Raw genomic sequence first — 20126 nt, 5'->3', positions numbered from 1 at the left:
ATATACATGAGAGCTGACTAGTAATTTCTTCTTGATATAACTTCACTTAGGGCTGGACGCAGTGGCTTATGCCTATAATCCCAGGACTTTGGGAGGCTGAGGCAGGAGAAACACTTGAGGCCAGGAGTTTGAGACCAACCCAGGCAACAAAGTGAGGCCTGTCTCTACAAAAACAAAACAAAACCAAACAAAAAAATTAGCTGGGTGTGGTGATGTGTGCCTATAGTCCCAGCTACTCGGGAGGCTGTGGTGGGAGGATCTCTTGAGCCTGGGAGGTTGAGGCTGCAGTGAGCTGTGATTACCCACTGTACTCTAGCGTGGGTTACAGAGCAAGACTCTGTCTCAAAAACCCTCCAAAACTTCGGGATTCTCTAATCCAGCGGTCTCCAACCTTTTTGGCACCAGGGACTGGTTTTATGAAAGACAGGTTTTCCATGGATGGTAGGCAGGGGATGGTTTCAGGATGAAACTGTTCCACCTCAGATCATCGGGCATTAGTTAGATGTGCAGCCTAGATCCCTCACATGCATTGTTCACAATAGGGTTTGCGCTTCTATGAGAATCTAATGCCACCATTGATCTGACAGGAGGTGGTGCTCACGTGGTAATGCTCACTCGCCCTCCGCTCACCTCCTGTTGGGTGGCCCATTTCCTAACAGGTCACAGACCAATATCAATACTAACTATGGATTAGGGACCCCTGCCCTAACCCATATCGCAGTGTTTTGTATTTGTTATAATTGGTGTTCAGTCCATGCTATGAGACAAAGGCTTAGCAACTTCCTTCTTTCTACGCAGTAGTACACCGCTGCCCCCATCACACATGAATATTACCATGAATATTATAAATATTATGGTTATTTATAACCATATCATTCTGATAATAACCATAAAATATTATATATATTATATATTTAACACGTGTATATATTAGAGTTCAGCTGTTACCGATCTATTTATATCTTTTTTTTTTTTTTTTTAAGAGCAGTGTCTCACCATCTTGCCCAGGCTGGTCTTGAACTCCTGGACTCAGACAGTCCTCCCACCTTAGCCTCCCAAAGTGCTGGGATTACAGGTGTGAGCCACTGTGCCAGCCTTGCCTTTTTTTTTTCTATCAGCTGTTTAAGTAATTGTCAAAGAACCTTATTTTTAAGAACCTTAACCAATAAAGGAAAGTCCTGAATCAGTTCTCTGACTGAAAAAAATCAAATTGATTAAGTCTTTACACATATTCTGTGAGCTTAATAATAATAGCTACCATTTGTTTAGCAGTTACTATGTACTAATACTGTGCTAATGCTTTATATCCTTTAACCTTTACAACAAACATTGTGAGGTAGGTACTGATGCTATCCTTGATTTAAATATAGGTGAAGGGAGGCTCAAAGAGGTTAAATACGTTGCTCATGGTCACACAATAAGTTAGAAAGTGATAGAGCTTGAATTTAAACCTTTTTTTTTTTGAGACGGAATCTTGCTTTGTTGCTCAGGCTGGAGTACAGTAATGTGATCTCGGTTCACTGCAGCTTCTGCATCCCAGGTTCAAGCTATTCTCCTGCCTCAGCCTCCCAGCAGCTGGGATTATAGTTGTGTGCCACCACGCCTGGCTAATTTTTGTATTTTTAGCAGAGATGGGGTTTCTCCATGTTGGCCAGGCTGGTCTCGAACTCTTTGCCTCAAGTGATCCACCTACCTTGGCCTCCCAAAGTGCTGGGATTACAGGTGTGAGCCATAGCACCCAGCCAAATTTAAACCTTTAATGTATGCTGTGCTCCATATAGCATCCATTATTTGGATGTAATACAGTATGGCCTACTTTATGTTAAATCACAACTTAATAGCTTCCATTTTATAGTATGAATTACATCATTTATTGCTTCTACATTTAAAGAAGTCATTTGTGACTTGTGCCTTTTGGAATTTACTGACAGGGAATGAATGTTATATGGAAAAGATCGGATTATAGTGGTACTCAAAGTGTAGTTTGGAAATAGCGATTTGAGAGTTAGCTGCATAACTTGGAATAAAGCCTAAGTCTTGGATTTAGTTGGGGGAAAGTGTTTATTTTGTGAGAAATGTTATCTGAAAGAAATTTTATTTGTTAAGATATTTAAACTGAACTTCAGAAAGAAAAGGTGAGTTTTAACAGGTAGAGAGTACGGGTGGGTGGAAGCAAAGGGCTTTTGAAGTCCAAGAGCAGGATAAGGAAAGACAGAGAGGCCTGGGACTTATACAGGGCACTGCTAGTAGTTAAGCAAGGGTGGAATGGATAGTATTTTGAGGAAAAGAGGAAGATTAGGTTAGATAGGGTGATTAGGGTCATTTTGAAAGACTTCGAAAGTCACAGCTCTTGGACTTGATTTTGAAGTCAGCAGAGGGTCAACAGTCCTTTTATAAAGTGAAACAATGTGATCAGGTTTGTGTTTTAGGGAGTAAGTCTAGCATCAGTGTGGAGGGTGTAGAGTGTGGAAGTATGTTGGCAATGGTTAGGGTAAGAGGAATTGTAATCGGAAGGGAAAGGCAGTATGGAATTGAGAGATTTTACTGAATCAGAAATCATAGGAATTGGTGACACATTAGATGCCCTGAAGTTTTATTGATATTATTTATTATTACTGATAGTATTATTGCCATTATTATGCACTTACTGTAAGTGATTTCTGATGGTCACAAGTCCATTCTATTATTAGTGGCTGCTGACTGAATTTCTGTAAAGAGATGCTCAGGAAACTGATGGGTAAATGATGAGATGAGTCTAGGTTGTAGATGTTACAATCATGTAATATTTATTTAAAATATTTATTTGGTTCCTGCTCAGAAGACATTTTGTTTAGGATTGGGGATATCCCAATCTTCAGAGAATTTGCCATATTCGTGAGGAGTCTAACAGGCCTTGTTTGCTGTTCTTTCTGTATAATCTTTGGACTTAGGTTTTAACTCCTCACTCTGTCTGCTCATGTAGGATGCTGCTTATTTAATAGTGTTCTGAAGTTTAGATGAGGTAGTGTATGTAAAGTACCTAGCATAGTTCCTAGCATGAGCAAAAGCTAGTTCCCTTCTACTCTGTCATGGACACAGAAACCAGAAAACCCAAATTTATTAGAATTGTGTGTCAAATAGGTGGTAGCAGGTAGTGAATGAATTTCTGAAAGGTATTTTTAAAAGCTTACCTTTCCTGATGATTTGGCATCAGAAGGTCTGATTGCTGTTTTACTATTTTTACCATTGTGACTATAGATGGGTCACTTGGTTTGTCAGCCTAAATTTACTGATTTATAAAATGAACAAAATCATTGCTGTTTTATAGGAGGTCTGGAGAAATAGTAGAGATAGTGGATATAAAATTGCCAGATGAACATTAAGCAGTATAGCAGAATGGTTGAGATGAAAAGTTTACGAGCTTAGGAGACCCTTTGGCAAGTTACTTAACCTCTTTTAGTCCTGATTGATTGATTGATTTTTTGAGATGGAGTTTCGCCCTTGTTGCCCAGGCTGGAGTGCAATGTCACGACCTCGGCTCACTGCAACCTCCACCTCCCAGGTTCAAGCGATTCTCCTGTCTCAGCCTCCCCAGTAGCTGGGATTACAGGCATGCGCCACCACACCCAGCTAATTTTGTATTTTTAGTAGAGGCAGGGTTTCTCCATGTTGGTCAGGCTGGTCTAATTTTGTATTTTTAGTAGAGGCAGGGTTTCTCCATGTTGGTCAGGCTGGTCTTGAACTCCCGACCTCAGGTGATCCGCCTGCCTCGGCCTCCCAGAGTGCTGGAATTACAGGTGTGAGCCACTGCACCTGGCCGTAGTCCTGATTTCTTTATCTGAAGTATGGGGATAATATAACATCTGCCTAATAAGGTTGTTTTATAGATTAAGTGAAAAAATGCATGCAGAGTAGTTTATCCAAGCAGAGGGTAAGCACTCAAAAACTGGCAATGATTATTGTAAATTATGTGGTACCCTTTTGTCACCGTAGAATAATTCTTTCTTTGGTCTTCCTTTCTTTGTTAAAACTTCTGTATACCTGAATTCTGGATATAAGTGATGTTACCTTTGATGATAGTGAAAGAAATCAGCAATGCTTTTAAAGGAAAACTTCATACCTTCATAAGCTTTGGCCCCGAAAACTTCCTGGGGAAAAATGTCTAGGGACTTATGTTTAAGTCATAGAGAGAGAATTTGAATGTGATACTTTCTGTTACTAAATTTCAGTTCAAAATTTTTAAAGAATTAGTGATTCTTAACTGGGAGCATTGCTAATTCTGAGAAGTGCTGGATATCATGAGAGGTGTTTGAACAGCTGAATCATGTGGCAGCAGAAAAATGAGAGCCTCTGTACTAAACTCACGTAAGGGGTTTATTTTCCTTCTTCCAAATAGTCATTTCCCATCTCAGACAAAATGACTGTTTCATAAATTGCATTGTTATTATTTCCATTTATTCACTTATGGTCCCCAGAAACTTTGTTTGCTTTGTCTTTCAAAGTAGAATTATTATAATTTTTAAAGATCTCACCTGTGTATGTCTAAATTTTCAAAGCCTTGAGGAGATAAATCTCTCAAAGAATTAACTATCACTAAAAACGAAGAAATACGAGTAAAGACCAAGATGTTTTAAACAAAGTTATATGCCAACTTTAATGATTGTGCCTAAAGAATGAAAAGGCCATCATCATTATTTTCATTACCTTAGAAATTTAAGGCATTTTTAAAAGCTATGTATGTTCTTTTTTGGGCAGGTGTACTATTTGTGTCTTTTAACATTTCCACTGAATTTGTTTGCCAAATAAATTCTTTGTGTGTGGGCAGATTCCCCTCCCCCATAAGATCCATATTCCTATGATTTTCCAATTTTACCAATCTTTAATGGAATTTTTTTTCTTTTAGTTTCTCTCTCTACTACCTCTTAATGACTATATAGATCAATATCAATGATCCTTAGATGGAGCCCATTGTATACATTATTAAACAGTTTATAAGACTTTAAACCTAGTGACCTTGTTCTTTTTTCCCACAAATGTGATCACAAGTATTTCCTTTTGTGACAAATAAGGCTGTTATTCTATGGGTAAGGTGTTGTTTTTGTTGTTTGTTTTGAGGCAGGGTCTCACTCTGTCATAAACCTAGAGTACAGTAGTGCATCATAGCTCACTGCAGCCTCAAACTCTTGTGCTCAAGTGATCCTCCCACCTCAGACTCCAAGTAGGTGGGACCACAGGCACACACCACCACACCCAGGTAGTTTTTGGATTTTTTGTGAAGACAAAGTCTCACCATGTTGCCCAGGCTGGTCTTGAACTCCTGGGCTCAAGCGATCCTTCCCCTCCATCTCCCAAAGCACTGAGATTACAGGTGTGAGCCACTTTGCCTGGTCTGTGTGAAGATTTTTTAACAGAGATTAAGAGTGGTGGTGCAATTATTTTGTTTTTATTTCAGCTGACCTCAGGATGGTTTAACATTTTGTGAGGAGAATCATGAAGTGTGAAAGTATTGCATATTTACGATATCAGAGTATCCCCTCATTCTATTCCTAATATGCTAAAATACATGACATTTGGGTAAAATATGTAATATTTAAAACATTGGTATTAATAATTTTGATATCCTTTGAGGTAATTAGAGACTTTTTCGTGTCTAAAAGACTGAGTTTGAGATCACTATCTGTTCTTTAGTATCAGTTAAGTAGGAGCCTCAAAGACAAACAGCTGCTTTTTGCTGTGATTAACACACCCCGAGAGGAAAAAATAATCAGAATTTTCTTATCAACCAGTCAGTTTTGGGGTGTGGGAAATAGGCTAATCACTGCCAAATTAGAATTTGCTGTAGGCTTTCAGCTCCCCCCACACACACACCCCATCTCTCAGAACTTTATCTGTAAACGCGAAGGCAAATGGTCCAAGGTTCCATACATGCAGGCTCTCTTTGCCTTGCAGGGTAATCTGGACCTCTGCCAACATTGTAGAATTGATTCTGCCCTCCTAGTGACCATCTCAGAGAGGCTGCAAAGGGCAATTCCAGGGAGATAGGTAAGCAAACCTTGGAGATACCTCCAGCGGGCAACTCAACTCTCTCTGGTCCTGCTGCTCCTGGTCGACTTTGTCCTGCATATCCAGGTTTTCTCTCAAGCTTGCCTCATCTTAGGAATTCTCATTTTAGGTAGGTCCCAGTCTCACTCCTGCCCCTACTGCCTGGTGAATAGGGCCCCATTAAGGTCCAGGCCCTCCTTTATCTATACGACTTAAGGCAAATTAAGGGGGATCTTACAAGTTTTTAGATGACCCTGACAGGTATATAGAGACTTTCGGAATTCAACATAGGTGTCTGAGATTCAGAAATCTAATTTACTTTGTCCTGAATTCTCAGTGAAGGATTGTCTTAATTCGAAAGCATATTTAAGAAAGATATAATAATTCTGTGTTTTGTATGCTTTATACTGTTTTGATTATACTTTTAAAAATTTATTTTTCCCACTTTCCCTATTTCTGTCTTTCATAATCTTATCTCAGCTCCCATGTAGAGACTTATCTCAGTTCCCATGCAGAAATACTTTTTCTTTCTCCACTTTTCCTTGTGAGCTGGCCCTGAAAGAAAGATTTATTGTACAGTGAACACGTCTAGAATGTCACTAGGTGGAAAAAATCTTGGCAAATTAACATCATTTGTAAGACCTTCGGGTAATATATTGGCAAGTTTCATTCTAGTTTACATATGAGATTTCATTTTGCTGAAAACATTTCACCACTTTTGTATATATTTTCCTATAGAATATGAATAAAGCTTTTTATTTCCTCCTTCAGTGGCACAATTAAATGTGTGATGCCTTGTTAGCCAGGAAACCAGAAAGGTTATATAAATAAATTAATTAATGTTGAACATGCATATAATGACTAAGTTTGTATACTCTAAGAAGCAACTAAATTGTTGGTGGCAAAAGTGAACAAATCATGGGTCTCCTTATTTCTAGTGACTCCCACTGCAGTTCATCCTACACACAGCTGCTAGATCATCAAAACTGTTGGATTAATCTCCCTAAAACAGTATTTTCATCAACTCTGTCAGTAGTGCCTTCTGTCTTAAGAAACTGCAACTTCTTAGTCCAGTGCCAAAGGCCCTCTCTTTACAGCTGTATCTTGCATTTTTCCACTTGTTCCTTTGTTTGGTTTTTGTTACCCTCTGGGGGCCTTAGCTATATATAAATTTGCTGCAATACCTGTTCCTCCTCCTCCTCCTCCTTCTCCTCGTCTTTCTGCTTGTCTTTTCATTCTGATTACCACCCTCACTCATAAATGCTTCCTTAGCAACTGATTATGCCTAACTATGTTTCCCACCAGGCTCTCAGGATTTTGGTACTTAATTCATACTGTCTTAATTTATTCTCAGTTTAGGGTTGCTCTGCATATGATTTTATGGATGTGCAGTCTCTCCAAGATGGGTGCCAACTAAATGTTACAGACTAAGTGATTTGCCTTAATGATGGAGGTAGAGTTGAAATTGGCTCTTTGTATTCTGATTGCTTCAGGAAGTCTTCATAAATGAAATGGGATTTCGTAAGTTTGGAATCAAAGACCAGAGAGTGTTTAAGTAGGGAAGAAAGGCAGTGTGGAAATTTTGTCGGAATAACAGTGTTAAATCTGCAATATCTGTGAGGCCATGACACTGCTTAATATGCCTGAGGCTCAGTTTCTTAATCTGATGCCATGGAAAAAGGTAGAGTAGGAATCTCTGAATTGATTCCGCCACCGAAATAACTATTGAGCTGGCATGAACTGCCTGAAGCAACTATTTTGGAACTCTGGAATCTAGTAGAACATTTGCAGCATCCAAGGGAGTACTTGATGAGGAAAGAGGCTGGTGAGTTTCAAAGAATTTCATTGTTTTGGTGTTTGGTATAGTAGCTACCATCTCCCATCCCTCAATCCTGTAGGAGCCAGGTGATGGTTGCCTGTGTTCCTGGTGTGACTTGCTGGTCCCCGGGTGGGCATTTGGGACCTTTAAAAATGGGGATTGTGTATTATGTTGCTATTTTTAATTGCTGAGGTGCCAGCTGTTTCAACCCCCACAAGTTGAAGTGACTTACTTGGCATTAGCCATTTAAGATTTAAAGAGACAGAACATTCCCTCGAACTCCTTTTCTTATTGGATCCAGACATTTAAGGAAATCTGTGTTAGGTCACTGCATGACTGCAGAGATAACAGAGACTTCAGTGAACACATATGGCAGGGAGTATAATCCTTGCAAAGAATAGGTTGGAAAATTCGCTAAACAAATGGCTGACTGCCACCCTCATCAAGTAACAACAGCAATCCTGGGGAGAGAAGGGAGCCTGATTTCCAGAGTCACCACATTACAATATTCAAAATATCCAGAAAAAATTAAAAAGATACAAGAAAGAGGAAAGTATGGCCCATTGCTGGGGGAAAACTGGACAGAAACCATCCTTGGGGAAATGCGGGCATTGGACTTATCAGACAAAAACTTTATCTTAAATATACCCAAAGAGCTGAAGGAAATCATGGTCTAAGAACTAAAGGAAATCAGGAGAACAGTGTATGAATGGGAAACAAGTGTATGGTATGAGGCAGGGGTCCAACTTTACTCTTTTGCATGTGTCTCTCCAGTTGTTGCAGCGGCATTTATTGAAGAGACGATTCTTTCCTCATTGAATGGACTTTGAAATTCACTAGGCTGTAGATGTTTGGATTTATTTCTGGACTCCAGATTCTATTCCATTGATCTTTTATATCTGTCCATATGCCAGTAACACAGTGTTTCGATTACTGTACCTCTGTAGTAAGTTTTGAATTCAGGAAATACGAATCTTCCAACTTGGTTCTTCTTTCTCAAGATTATTTTGCCTACTCAAGGTCCCTTGCAATTTCCATATGAATTTGAGGATTGACTTTTCCATTTCTGCAGAAAAGGTGGTCATTGGAATTTTGATAGGGATTGCACTGGATCTGTGGATTGTTTTGGATAATATTGATACCTTCACAGTATTAAGTCTTCCAATCCATGAACATGGGGACATCTTTATATTTATTTAGACTATCTTTAATATCTTTCAGCAATATTTTACAGTTTTTAAATGTAAAAGTCTTTTACTTCCTCGGTTAAATTTATTCATAGGTATTTTATTCTTCTAGCTGGAAATGGAATTGCCTTCTTAATTTTCTTTTTGAATTATTCATTGCTGGTATGTAGAAACACTGTTTTTTGTGTGTTAACCTTGTAAGCTGCAAATTTGCTGGATTTGTTTAACTCATAGTTTTTGTGTGGATTCTATGGGGTTTTCTATATATAGGATCATGTCATCTGTGAATAAACGTAGTTTACTTCTTCCTTTCCAGTTTCAATGCCTTTTTTTTTTTTCTTGTCTCTAGACAAGAAACTGCTAGTACACTGTTGAATAGCAATGTTGAAAGCCGGCATCCTTGTCTTGTTCTTGATCTCAAGGGGAATGCTTTCAGTCTTTTACTATTGAGTATTATGTTAGCTGTGGGTTTTTTATAAATGCCCTTTATCATGTTGAGGAAGTTCCCTTCTAATGTTAGCTTTCTGAGTCTTTTGTTGTGAAAAGATGTTATATTTCATCAAATGCCTTTTCTGCATTGAGATGATTGTGTGTTTTCTTTTTTTTTTTTTTTCCATTTTCTACAAATGTGGGGCATTTAAACATTTTTATAGTATAAAATACCTTTTTAAAGTTGAACCACCTAGGGTAAACCCCACTTACTAAGCAATGCCAGCCACTTTTCCAGCTTGGATGAGTTCTGAGTTAGGCAAAACAAAGATGAAAGCCTTGCACCAGTTCTTCATGTAGCCCCAGACAGGTGAAAATTAGACAAAATAATTTGTGTTTAAGGTCTGCTCTGCTCCCTCTGGAACCAGGTACCAGGGTGTCCCACACTGGAAATGCAGGCTGATGTCTCCAAGACTTATTTTGTGCTGGAGAGGGGGATGGGACTAGGGTAAGTAATGCCACAAAGCTTTCCTATATTTTAATTGCCTTTTTCTTGATTCAGTGTTTACTTGGTTGCTGTAAACCTTTGACTGTTTTCCAGAGTTTTAACAAAGTTGGTTCTGATAGTTTCTGCTTGTTTTTCAGTGTTTCTATGGGGAGACAGAGGCTTGGAGCCGCCTACTCTGGCATTTTGCTGATGTTACTTTCTTCATTCTTTATGGTTTTAAAAAATTTTACCCTTTTTACCTTTTATTTACTTTAAGGCATTATTAGTTATATTTAATCACTCTTGTGATCCTTCTAATTTGTATTCATTTCTAAAATAAATTTTTCCTTTTACTTCTATTCTTTTGAGTTATTTCACCTTTTCTTGAGTTGTATAATTTTGATTTATTTTGCTCTTTCGTGTCTTGAATTACTTTTCTAATGTCTTTCAGCTTGTTTTGAAATAGAAGTTTACAGTTTTAATGTCTTTCCAAGGTCTGTTTTTCATTATCTGTAAAGATACTATTCTGCTCCTTATTCTCTTTTTTCTTAAAATAACTATATGGATGTGACCTTGATAATTTTCTGTTGCTAAGTTTTATATGAAATTGGTTTTCCTAAACTTTAAAAAGGGGTCATGGTTCAGGATAACTTTTCTAATTCACAGAGCTCCCTCTTCTGTTGTTTTTGTAAAACGTTTAAAAATATGGTGGCTTCCTTTTCCTTTCTCTACTTTTATCTGAACCTTTTCTTTCCTTGTCTCTATTTTCCCTGTTCTGCTCAATTTTGGTTCCACTCCCAGCAGTTTTCCCTCAGTTTGGAGCCCTATCCTGGAAGGTAGCTTTGGTTCGTAGGTTGGTTTTAAGAATTTATATGGCTCAGACTGTTCCAGCCTTTTTAGGAACTTACCCTGCACTCGTTATTGGATTGAGCCACACCATTCCCATTTCCAGCTTTTTTTCAATTGGCCTCCATACCATCCAGTGAACACCTAATAGCTATTTTGGTGTTGTCCTCAAGTCCCCAAATGCCCACTTTGTTTCCTTATGTATCCTTCTGCAAAGATGCTGATTCCATTCAGGTCTTGTGGCTCTTGGTGGTGTTCCCCACTCTTTATTTTGGGGTTTGTGTGGCTACTGTGTCACCTACTTTTGCTACAAATGTTTCCCATGGGATTTTGGTTTTGCTGTCTTAGTCACTCTGATTTTAGGTGGTGATTCAGGGAGATTAAAAATTTTTGTTGCAGTATCTGCTATCTACTTCGAATCCATTCTGTATTCATGTCTTAAGAACTACCCTGTATGGACTTAGAATTTGTTGCCCCTGGTCTGTGGTGTGTCTACTATATTTGTGCTTTATTTTGAAGCTTTAGTTCAAATGTTATTATCTGTTGGTGTTTGGATATTGCAAAACCTATCAATATAGAAAGAGTTAAAAAGAATCAATGTGTCATTAGAATGGAAATGAAAAAATTTACAGATTATAGCAAAGTTGAAAGTGATGCAAAATGTATATGTTTATGGAATGAATTCATCTACAGCAGGAACTTTCTGAAGGCCAAAGAGCAAACTGTGCAACCTGTGAAGTGCTGTTCCTGTGTCATTGAAGTTAATCAGCAAGAGACAAGGAAAAGTGACTGATGAGACAGGGGTAAACTTTTCAGTTCAAGGATCACCATCAGTGCCTGATTGTTGGAAACTTAAAGTTTATTCAGGGAAAGCAAGGAGTTGATGAAAGAATTAAAACCTTAAAACAATGAAAGTGCTGCTGTTGAACTTTTGCCATAAGCCACACAGAGTTTTTAAATTCAGAGCTCCTTACTCACCTGTTCAACATCAAAGTGAATGTCTGGTGGCTAACGCAAATACTAGAGCCGCTAGGACATTCCTTAGGCTACTGGGAAAGAAAGATAGTTAAGACTTCGACAGATTCTTTATTATTATTATTTTTTAATGTGGTCAAAACTTCTTTTAAGGGGAGGGAATAAAAACCTGATAGAAGAAGGTTTATCAGCATAGAGGAAAAGGATATTTCTGGTTTTAATTTGACAAAGGATCGAGTAATATATCTACTTGCTGGAAATGTACCCAGGGACTATAAGCATACTTCCTTTCTAGGCCCTTGCAAACAGTTTAACATTTATTTATGAGTGAGACAGAGTCTCACTCTGTTGCCCAGGCTGAAGTGTGCAATGGCACGGTCTTGGCTCACGGCAACCTCTGCCTCCCAGATTCAAGCAATTCTCCTGTCTCAACCCCAAACTGCCACTGAGTAGCTGGAATAACAGGCGAGCACCACCATGCCCAGCTAATTTTTTGTATTTTTAGTAGAGATGGGGTTTTGCCATATTGACCAGGGTGGTCTCGAACTCCTGACCTCAGGTGATCCACCTGCTTTGGCCTCCCAAAGTGCTGGGATTACAGGCATGAGCCATCACGCCCAGCCTAGTTTAACATCTTTATACCTTAGAAACCTAACCTGATAGTAAATAGAATAACTTCTATACATAATGTAGACGGATTAATGGTAAATTGTTTTACAAGAGGTACAGAATCTTTTTTATATGTATCAGTCTTTCAAAACAGCCAAGGGCAAAAGGTTAAATTATATAAATGAAAATATTTCTGTAGAGAACTAAACTAATGTGCTCTAGCTGTATACAAGTACAGAGGGTCAGGGGGATGAATAGAAGTTAGTGTGACTGAAAAGGATGCAGAAGGAAAAGAGTGGGAGTGATTGAGTTGTGAGGGAACCAGGACCAGATCCTGTAGGGCTACAATGGTAAGGACTTTGGATTTTATTCTAAGATATTTGAAAGCCATTAGCAGGTTGAAAGCAGAAAAAGAATGAGCAACTAATGTAAATTATATGTTCAAGCTAAACAGAGGCCAAAGATACCATGGTATGCTTTGGACAGTAATATAGACATGTAAGAATGAAAAGAACCTGGGGTAATATTGATGTAAGAAAAAAAATTTTTTTTGAGACAGGGGTTCATGCTGTTACTCAGACTGGAGTATAGTGGCGTGATTATGGCTCATTGCAGCCTCAACCTCCCAGGGTTCAAGCTATCCTCCCAGCTCAACCTCCCAAGTAGTTGGGACTACAGGCCTGCACCACCATGCCCAGGTGATTTTTTGTATTTTTTTTGTAGGGATGGCGTCTCACTTTGTTGTCCAGGCTGGTCTTGAACTCCTGGGCTCAAGTGTTTCTCCTGCCTTGGCCTCCCGAAGTGCTGAGATTACAGACATGAGTCACTGTGTCTGGGCCCTAATGTAAAATCTTTTAAGTTCGAAAATATGTTGTGGTTTTAGGGTTATATAGGAGCTACAAACATGAGGTGTTGATATACATATATATATATGTTGTATATATATACATGTATTTCTTTTTGTTTTTCAACAAAGTGTTAAACAGTAATGAACCTTACCTAATGTATTCTTTATTTTTATTCTGTTCCATTTTATGTTTTTTTTTTAAAAATGCTAGTTGCAACTCACTAAATTGACTTAGTAACCCACTAATATATCAGAACTTGAAGTTTGAAAACCACTGTAAATATCATAATTCCCTTATTTAACTTGCCCAGGTACATATTACTGAACATAACCTGACCAGAATCCAGACATTACCACATTTCCCAAGAATATATTTATTTAAAAAAACAAAACAAAACAAAACAAAAAACTCTCTTATACAATGTAACATTAAGTTCCAATGCAGAAAAGATTTTGAGGGTAAATATTCCTACTTGAAAGTATTGTCTGTCCTTATCTCCCAGGGTGAAATGTTAAGTCCTGTAAGTTTCAAATGTATTTAAAATATCAACACAATTTTCTTAATTAATGGTCTGTAATTAGATATACAAACTGCTAATCAAAGTAACAGTTGGTCTGTTTTGAATTATAAACAGAGAATGAGTCATTTATAGACAGCCTCATGGCCTTTAAGTTGTCAGCTATGAATTAATGAAATGAAATGTCATTTGAACATTTTCTGCAGATTGCTTCTTAGTCTTTAGTTATATTTAATTTTGGAAGAGAGCTGTGGGAGGGGTGAAGGATAAATGAAACATAAAGGTTGGTGTGAAGTAATGAGGAAAAATGGCCCTTTTAATTTTCTTATTTGAACCCTTGCTTCTGTGTTCCCCAGTTCTGTGACTTTTGAAAGATACTTAATATGCCTGCATCTCACTTTTCTCCTTTATAAATGAAAGCAGTAATATCTTTTTTTGTTTGTTTCTGAGACAGTCTCGCTCAGTTTTCTAGGCTGGAGTGCAGGGGCACGATCTTGGCTCACTGCAACCTCTGCCTCCAGGGTTCAGGTGATTCTCCTGCCTCAGCCTCCCAAGTAGCTGGGATTACAGGTGCGTGGCACCACGCCACCATGCACCACCATGTTGGCCAGGCTGGTCTGGAACCTCTGACCTCAAGTGATCTGCCCACCTCGGCCTCCCAAAGTTCTGGGATTATAGGCGTGAGCCACCACAACTGGCCTAAAGTACTAATCTCTTTATCATAGCTTTAATGTTAAGTGAGGGCCTGATGGCAAAAGTATATTTTGATATATAGTGTATTAGGTATCCTATTACCTTTCTTCCTTAGGAAGAAATTCAGTGAAAATGTGTTATTAAATAAGTAGGGCTGAAGAGTGTAGAAAAATCCAAAAAGAAAGGTACACCTTTTTTTTCTGGTGATTCTCTGCCTAGTAAGTCTGGTGTGTGTGATCCCAGTTGTGCTGAAATTTTTTAAGGATTTGTAAGTAATAAATAGTTAGGCTTCCTGTGCCTCCTGCTATCCTTTCCATTTTTAAAGAGGGAGGGTTACCCAAGTGATGAGAAGCAAATTTGGTAGGTCAGAAAGTTGATACCTTTATAGTTGATTCCAGTATTTTTCTAGTGTCTCAAATCTGCTTTGTCACAAAGAATTTAGTGAGATATATCAGTCCTGATATCAAGTTGTGTTAGCTGATTGATAGCTGTTAACTATAGGCATTACCTAAAACCAGTTGCCCTTGCCTGTGCAACAAAAAGCACTTTCTTTAATTTAACCCAGACATCCTAGTAAACAAAGTGAGATGGAAAGGCTGGACACCCTAGCTACAACTGTAATCCCAGCACTTTGGGAGGCCGAGGCGGGTGGGTCACCTGAGGTCAGGAGTTTGAGACCAGCCTGGCCAACATGACGAAACCCCGTCTCTACTAAAAATATACACAAAAAAAATAGCCGGGTGTGGTGGCTCGCACCTGTAATCCCAGCTACTCGGAAGGCTAAGGCAGGAGAATCGCTTGAACCTGAGAGGCAGAGGTTTCAGTGAGCTGAGATCTTGCCTCTGCACTCTAGCCTAGGTGACAGAGAGAGACTCTGTCTCAAAAGCAAACAAACAAAAAAGTGATGGAAAGATAGAATTTTGTCTAGCTGGTCTTCCCTTCCTTTAAAAAAAATAGCTATATTCACATATAAGGAATATGCTATAAAATTCACCTTCTAAAGCATACAATTCAGTGGTTTTGAGTATAGTATATTCAGAGTTGTACAGCCATCACCACTAATCTTAGAATATTTTCATCACCTCAAAAAGAAACCTTGTACCCATTAGTACTCATTCCCCATTCCTACCTGCCACCTCAACCTTTTGTAAGCACTCATGTGCTTTTTGTCTGTATAGCTTTGCCTATTCTGGATGTTTCATATAAATTGAATCATTATAATACATCAGTCTTTTGTGACTGACTTCTTTTACTTCACGTAATGTTTTAAATGTTCATTCATGTTGTAGCATGTTATCAATACTTCACCCCTTTATTGCCAAATAATATTTAGTTATATGAAAGTCTACCACATTTGTTGATTCATTTATCAGTTGATAGATAGTTGGATTATTTTCCCTTTTTGGCTATTATGAATAATGCCAACATTCGTGTAGAAGTTTTTATGAGAACATGTTTTTAGTTCTCTTGGATATATACCTAGGAGTGGAATTGCTGGGTTGTATACTAACTTTATGTTTAACATTTTGAGGACCTGACAAACTCTTCCAAAGAGGTTGTACCATTTTGTGTAGCTGAATTCTAAATCACCTAGTTTTCAGATTCTAATTTCATATATGTTAAAGGAGAACCTTAGCTGAAATGAGTGGTTTGAATTAATAGGGGAAAAATTCACCTGCAATAGTTGGCAAAGCTGGAAGCAGTTTTTTTAAAATTACATTTGGAATTATTACTATTAATATGTGACTTTTTTTTTTTTTTTTTTTTGCAGTTTTATCTTCAAGACACTAAAAGTAGTAATGGTACTTTTATAAATAGCCAGAGATTGAGTCGAGGCTCTGAAGAAAGTCCACCATGTGAAATTCTTTCCGGTGACATTATCCAGTTTGGGGTAGACGTGACAGAGAATACACGGAAAGGTACGGGTATGGATCACTTTTTTTATTACTTGTCTTTTAAGGGTTAATTTTTCATTCTCTTACTTGACATTACAAACATTACATGCTTGTGAAAGTGATTTAAATACAGCATTATATGTAGTGAAAAGTTAAAAGTCTCATACTTTCCCTATTGCTCTTCTAAAATTTTAATTCTAAAGTGTTAATTAGTAATTTATGTTCTTCATCACAGTTAGGAACCAATTGGCTGCAATGACAGCATACCCAACCAAGACAAGCTTAAACCACAGGATATTTATTGTTGATAATGAGACTTAATGAGAGATCTGGAGGCAGATATGTTCATTTGTTCAGTTGACTCAATGATATCATCAGGGATCCAGGGTCTTACTGTCTTCCTGTTCTACTGTCTTAAACATTTTAGTTTCTCATGCTTTTGGTTGTTGCTTCATGGTAATAAGATGATGGCTGCAAGCTCCAGGCATCATTTTCCTCACACCAGTATCCTAGGCAAAAAGGATGAGATGGGGATAAAATGCCTTCTTGTGTGGCTCTCTTTTTATGTTGAAAGAACAATCTTTTGCAGAATCCTCCCAGCAGATTTCTCCTTAGGTTTCACTGGCCACATGGGTAGATCACATACATAGTTACCTATAGCTACAAAGAAGTCTGGTGAAGTTACTTAATCTCATGAAGGGGAGCAAGAAGATCTATGATTGAGATAGATAAATTTTGATTTATTCCTTCAGGTTGTGTGTGCATTGTTACCCCAAACAAAATTAGAGTTCTCTTAGCAAGAAAGAAGATGGAAAGGCAGTAGAGGTAGGCAGCTAATAGTAGCTATCACAAGTATAAAATAAAATTTAACGTCTTACAATTTTTGAAACTGAAAGTTCTTTAGCTAAATAAATGTAGATTGATCTTTGTTTTTACAATTCAGAAGCTTCCTGCCTCTACCTAGTTCACTGTCTACTTTATGACCATGAAATTATATAGCTAAATCATAAAACTAAATGGATAAAAACCATAAGTGTTTAGTTCCACTTTATTAGTTTAATATGGATAGTGCAACCATTTGGCAAGTTTCTCCCTTCATTTGTCTGAACATACTCTGATCTGGTGATACTGGTCAGAGTCATCAGGCTCTGACATTTTGCATAGTAGAGATGGTGATGATGGTGATAATGATAATGCTGATGATGATGGTGTGTGTGTGTTCATGTGCATATTTATGCATATACTTTGACTGGTATTGCAACAGCAGTATTACTTTTAATGGGTTTTTTTGGCCTCCTCAGAAAGTTGGGTTTTGATATTTGAATTTGGGTAGGACCAACATCTTAGGAATTTCCATTTACAATTGTAAACCAAAAAAGAAAGGTTTGTATTTTGGTGCAAAATATTGACACTCGTTACTAAGAGAATTCAACTTATATATGACCATACTGGGAATAGCTGCATTAGACACTCCTATATCTGCTGTTGCCATATCACACCTCCAAGTTATTCAGCAAACAGTAAACTGAGCTCATTAAATGGAACCCCGGCCGTGAGTAACCCATAGAGAAGAAGATAATTTGATTACATTGTCTTTTTCTCCAAGGAACGTCTGTCTGTTTGGCTTGCGTTTCCTAAAGAGAATTATTAGGTGTTGATTGATAAAAAGGATGAGGTAATGAAATACATTTAGAGAATACTTAGTTAAGATAAGCGGGACTTCTTGGAGTTTTTAATATGCTAACATATATGCAGATTTCCAAGGAGGTGGCCATTATAGAATGCAACTCTTTCCAACCTCCTTTCCACTGTTTTTTTCCCATCTATCTGTGAGGGATACTCTTTAGAAAATGCTATAGAAAGCTAAGAAGATGACCCTGAGATTCAAAGTTCCTCTTAGTATAATCTTATTTTAGTAACATTAGATTTTTTTTTTTTTTTTTTTTTGATACAGAGTCTCGCTTTGTTGCCCAGGCTGGAGTGCAGTGGCACGATTTCGGCTCACTGTAAGCTCTGTCTCCTGGGTTCATGCCATTCTCCTGCCTCAGCCTCCCGAGTAGCTGGGACTACAGGCACGCACCACCACACCCAGCCAATTGTTGTATTTCTAGTAGAGACGGGGTTTCACCGTGTTGGCCAGGATGGTCTCGATCTCTTGACCTCATGATCTGCCCGCCTCGGCCTCCCAAAGTGCTGGGCTTACAGGCATGAGCCATCACGCCTGGTCAGTAACATTAGATTTTAACAGTCTTCTGTGAAATTGTACCTATCTTTTATGCTGACTTTAAGGAGATTAGTTTTAAAAAAACTTGCATCATTTAAAATGTTGTTTCTTTTGCTACTTAGTGACTTCAGAAAGTTGACTTATGTTAAGCACGGGCTCTTGGGATACAGCTGTGTCACCAGTTGAGTACTACCTGTTTAAGGGTATACCAGAAAAAAAGTACTGATTTTTGTCCTTTGCTAAACAGTGGTTTGATAATCTTTTGTAATCACTTGGAGAATTCTCCTGAAATTATGCAACACTACTAGATAACCCCTGGATCAAAGAAGAAATCAAAAGGGAAAATTCACACTATATTGTAAAGAGAGGAGACTTTTATGCCAAAATACAGTAAGTCTTTTAGTCAGATAATATTAATAATCTTAAATTCCTTTCATGTTAAAGAAGAAAGACAATTAAGAAATCTGATACTAATCAGAAAAAAATCAGAAAATGAGTAAGTAAAAGAAGTTGAAAAAGAGAAATAAAAGCAGAAATTAATGAAACAGTGACAAAAAATTCTGCAAGGGATAAACAAACCCAAATGCTGGTTCTTTTATTAATAAAAAGAAAACAGTGAACAAGGTAATTAATAAACCATAATGCATTAAGTTAAAAATACTAGCAAAAATATACAAGATGAGAAATGAGAAAGGAGAAATAAAACACAAATACAGGATATACTACAAGAATAATAAGAGAATCTTGTATAGCTACCTATGGCAAGAGAAAAGAAAAAATTAGAGTAAATTGATGTTTTCCTAGCATAATTATCTCAAGAAGTGGAAAAATTTGAATAACTGATTGTTTTTGAAAGAGACTAAAAAGTTATTAAAGATTCACCATTGAAAAGACACCAGAAACAGAGGGATTTACAGCTGAATTTGATCTTATTTTAAAAAGCAGATAAACCCTGTGTTATTTAAGTAATTCCAAACATTAAGATGGAAAGCTTTCAGAATCCTTTAAAGAACCTAGCATGTCATTAATGTGAAAATCTGATAAAGATATAGATACAAAAAAGAAAACTATAATTAATTTTATTTATAACAATAGATGAAAAATTTCAATTAAGATACTAGGCCAGGGCTTGGCATAGTGGCTCATGCCTGTAATCCTAGCACTTTGGGAGTTTGAGGCAGGTGGATTGCTTGAGCCAAGTAGGTTGATACCAGCTTGGGCAACATGGTGAAACCCCGTCTCTACCAAAAAGCAAAGAATTAAATGGAACCCCAGCTGTGAGTAACCCATAGAGAAGAAGAGAATTTGACTACATTGTCTTTCTCTACAAGGAATGTCTGTCTTCTTGGCTTGCATTTCCTAAAGAGAATTATTAAGTATTGATTGATAAAAAGGATGAGGTAATGCAAAGAGTCAGCTGGGCATGAATCAGCTGAGCATGGTGGTGCACGCCTGTAGTCCCAGCTACTCAGGAGACTGAAGTGGGAGGATGGCTTGAGCCTGGGAGGCAGAGGTTGCAGTGAGCCATGACCGCACCACCGCACTCCAGCCTGAGCAACAGAGCCAGACCCTGTCT

At 37.9% G+C, this 20126-nt stretch overlaps 1 protein-coding gene across 1 annotated transcript in view; it reads left to right on the top strand.

The window, feature by feature from the left end:
• Positions 1-20126, top strand: part of LOC105515417 (sarcolemmal membrane-associated protein) — a 159376-nt gene that overhangs the window by 67599 nt on the left and 71651 nt on the right. The window contains exon 2 of the mRNA XM_011947244.1: positions 16203-16350. Coding sequence (XP_011802634.1) covers positions 16203-16350 — 148 coding nt within the window. The remainder of the gene's footprint in view (positions 1-16202; positions 16351-20126) is intronic.

The sequence above is a fragment of the Colobus angolensis genome, unplaced genomic scaffold, assembly GCF_000951035.1.
Source record: "Colobus angolensis palliatus isolate OR3802 unplaced genomic scaffold, Cang.pa_1.0 Scaffold26, whole genome shotgun sequence".
Classification (NCBI taxonomy): Eukaryota; Metazoa; Chordata; class Mammalia; order Primates; family Cercopithecidae; genus Colobus; species Colobus angolensis.
The sequence above is the reverse complement of the archived record's forward strand: the minus strand, read 5'-3'. Positions and strand labels throughout refer to the sequence as shown.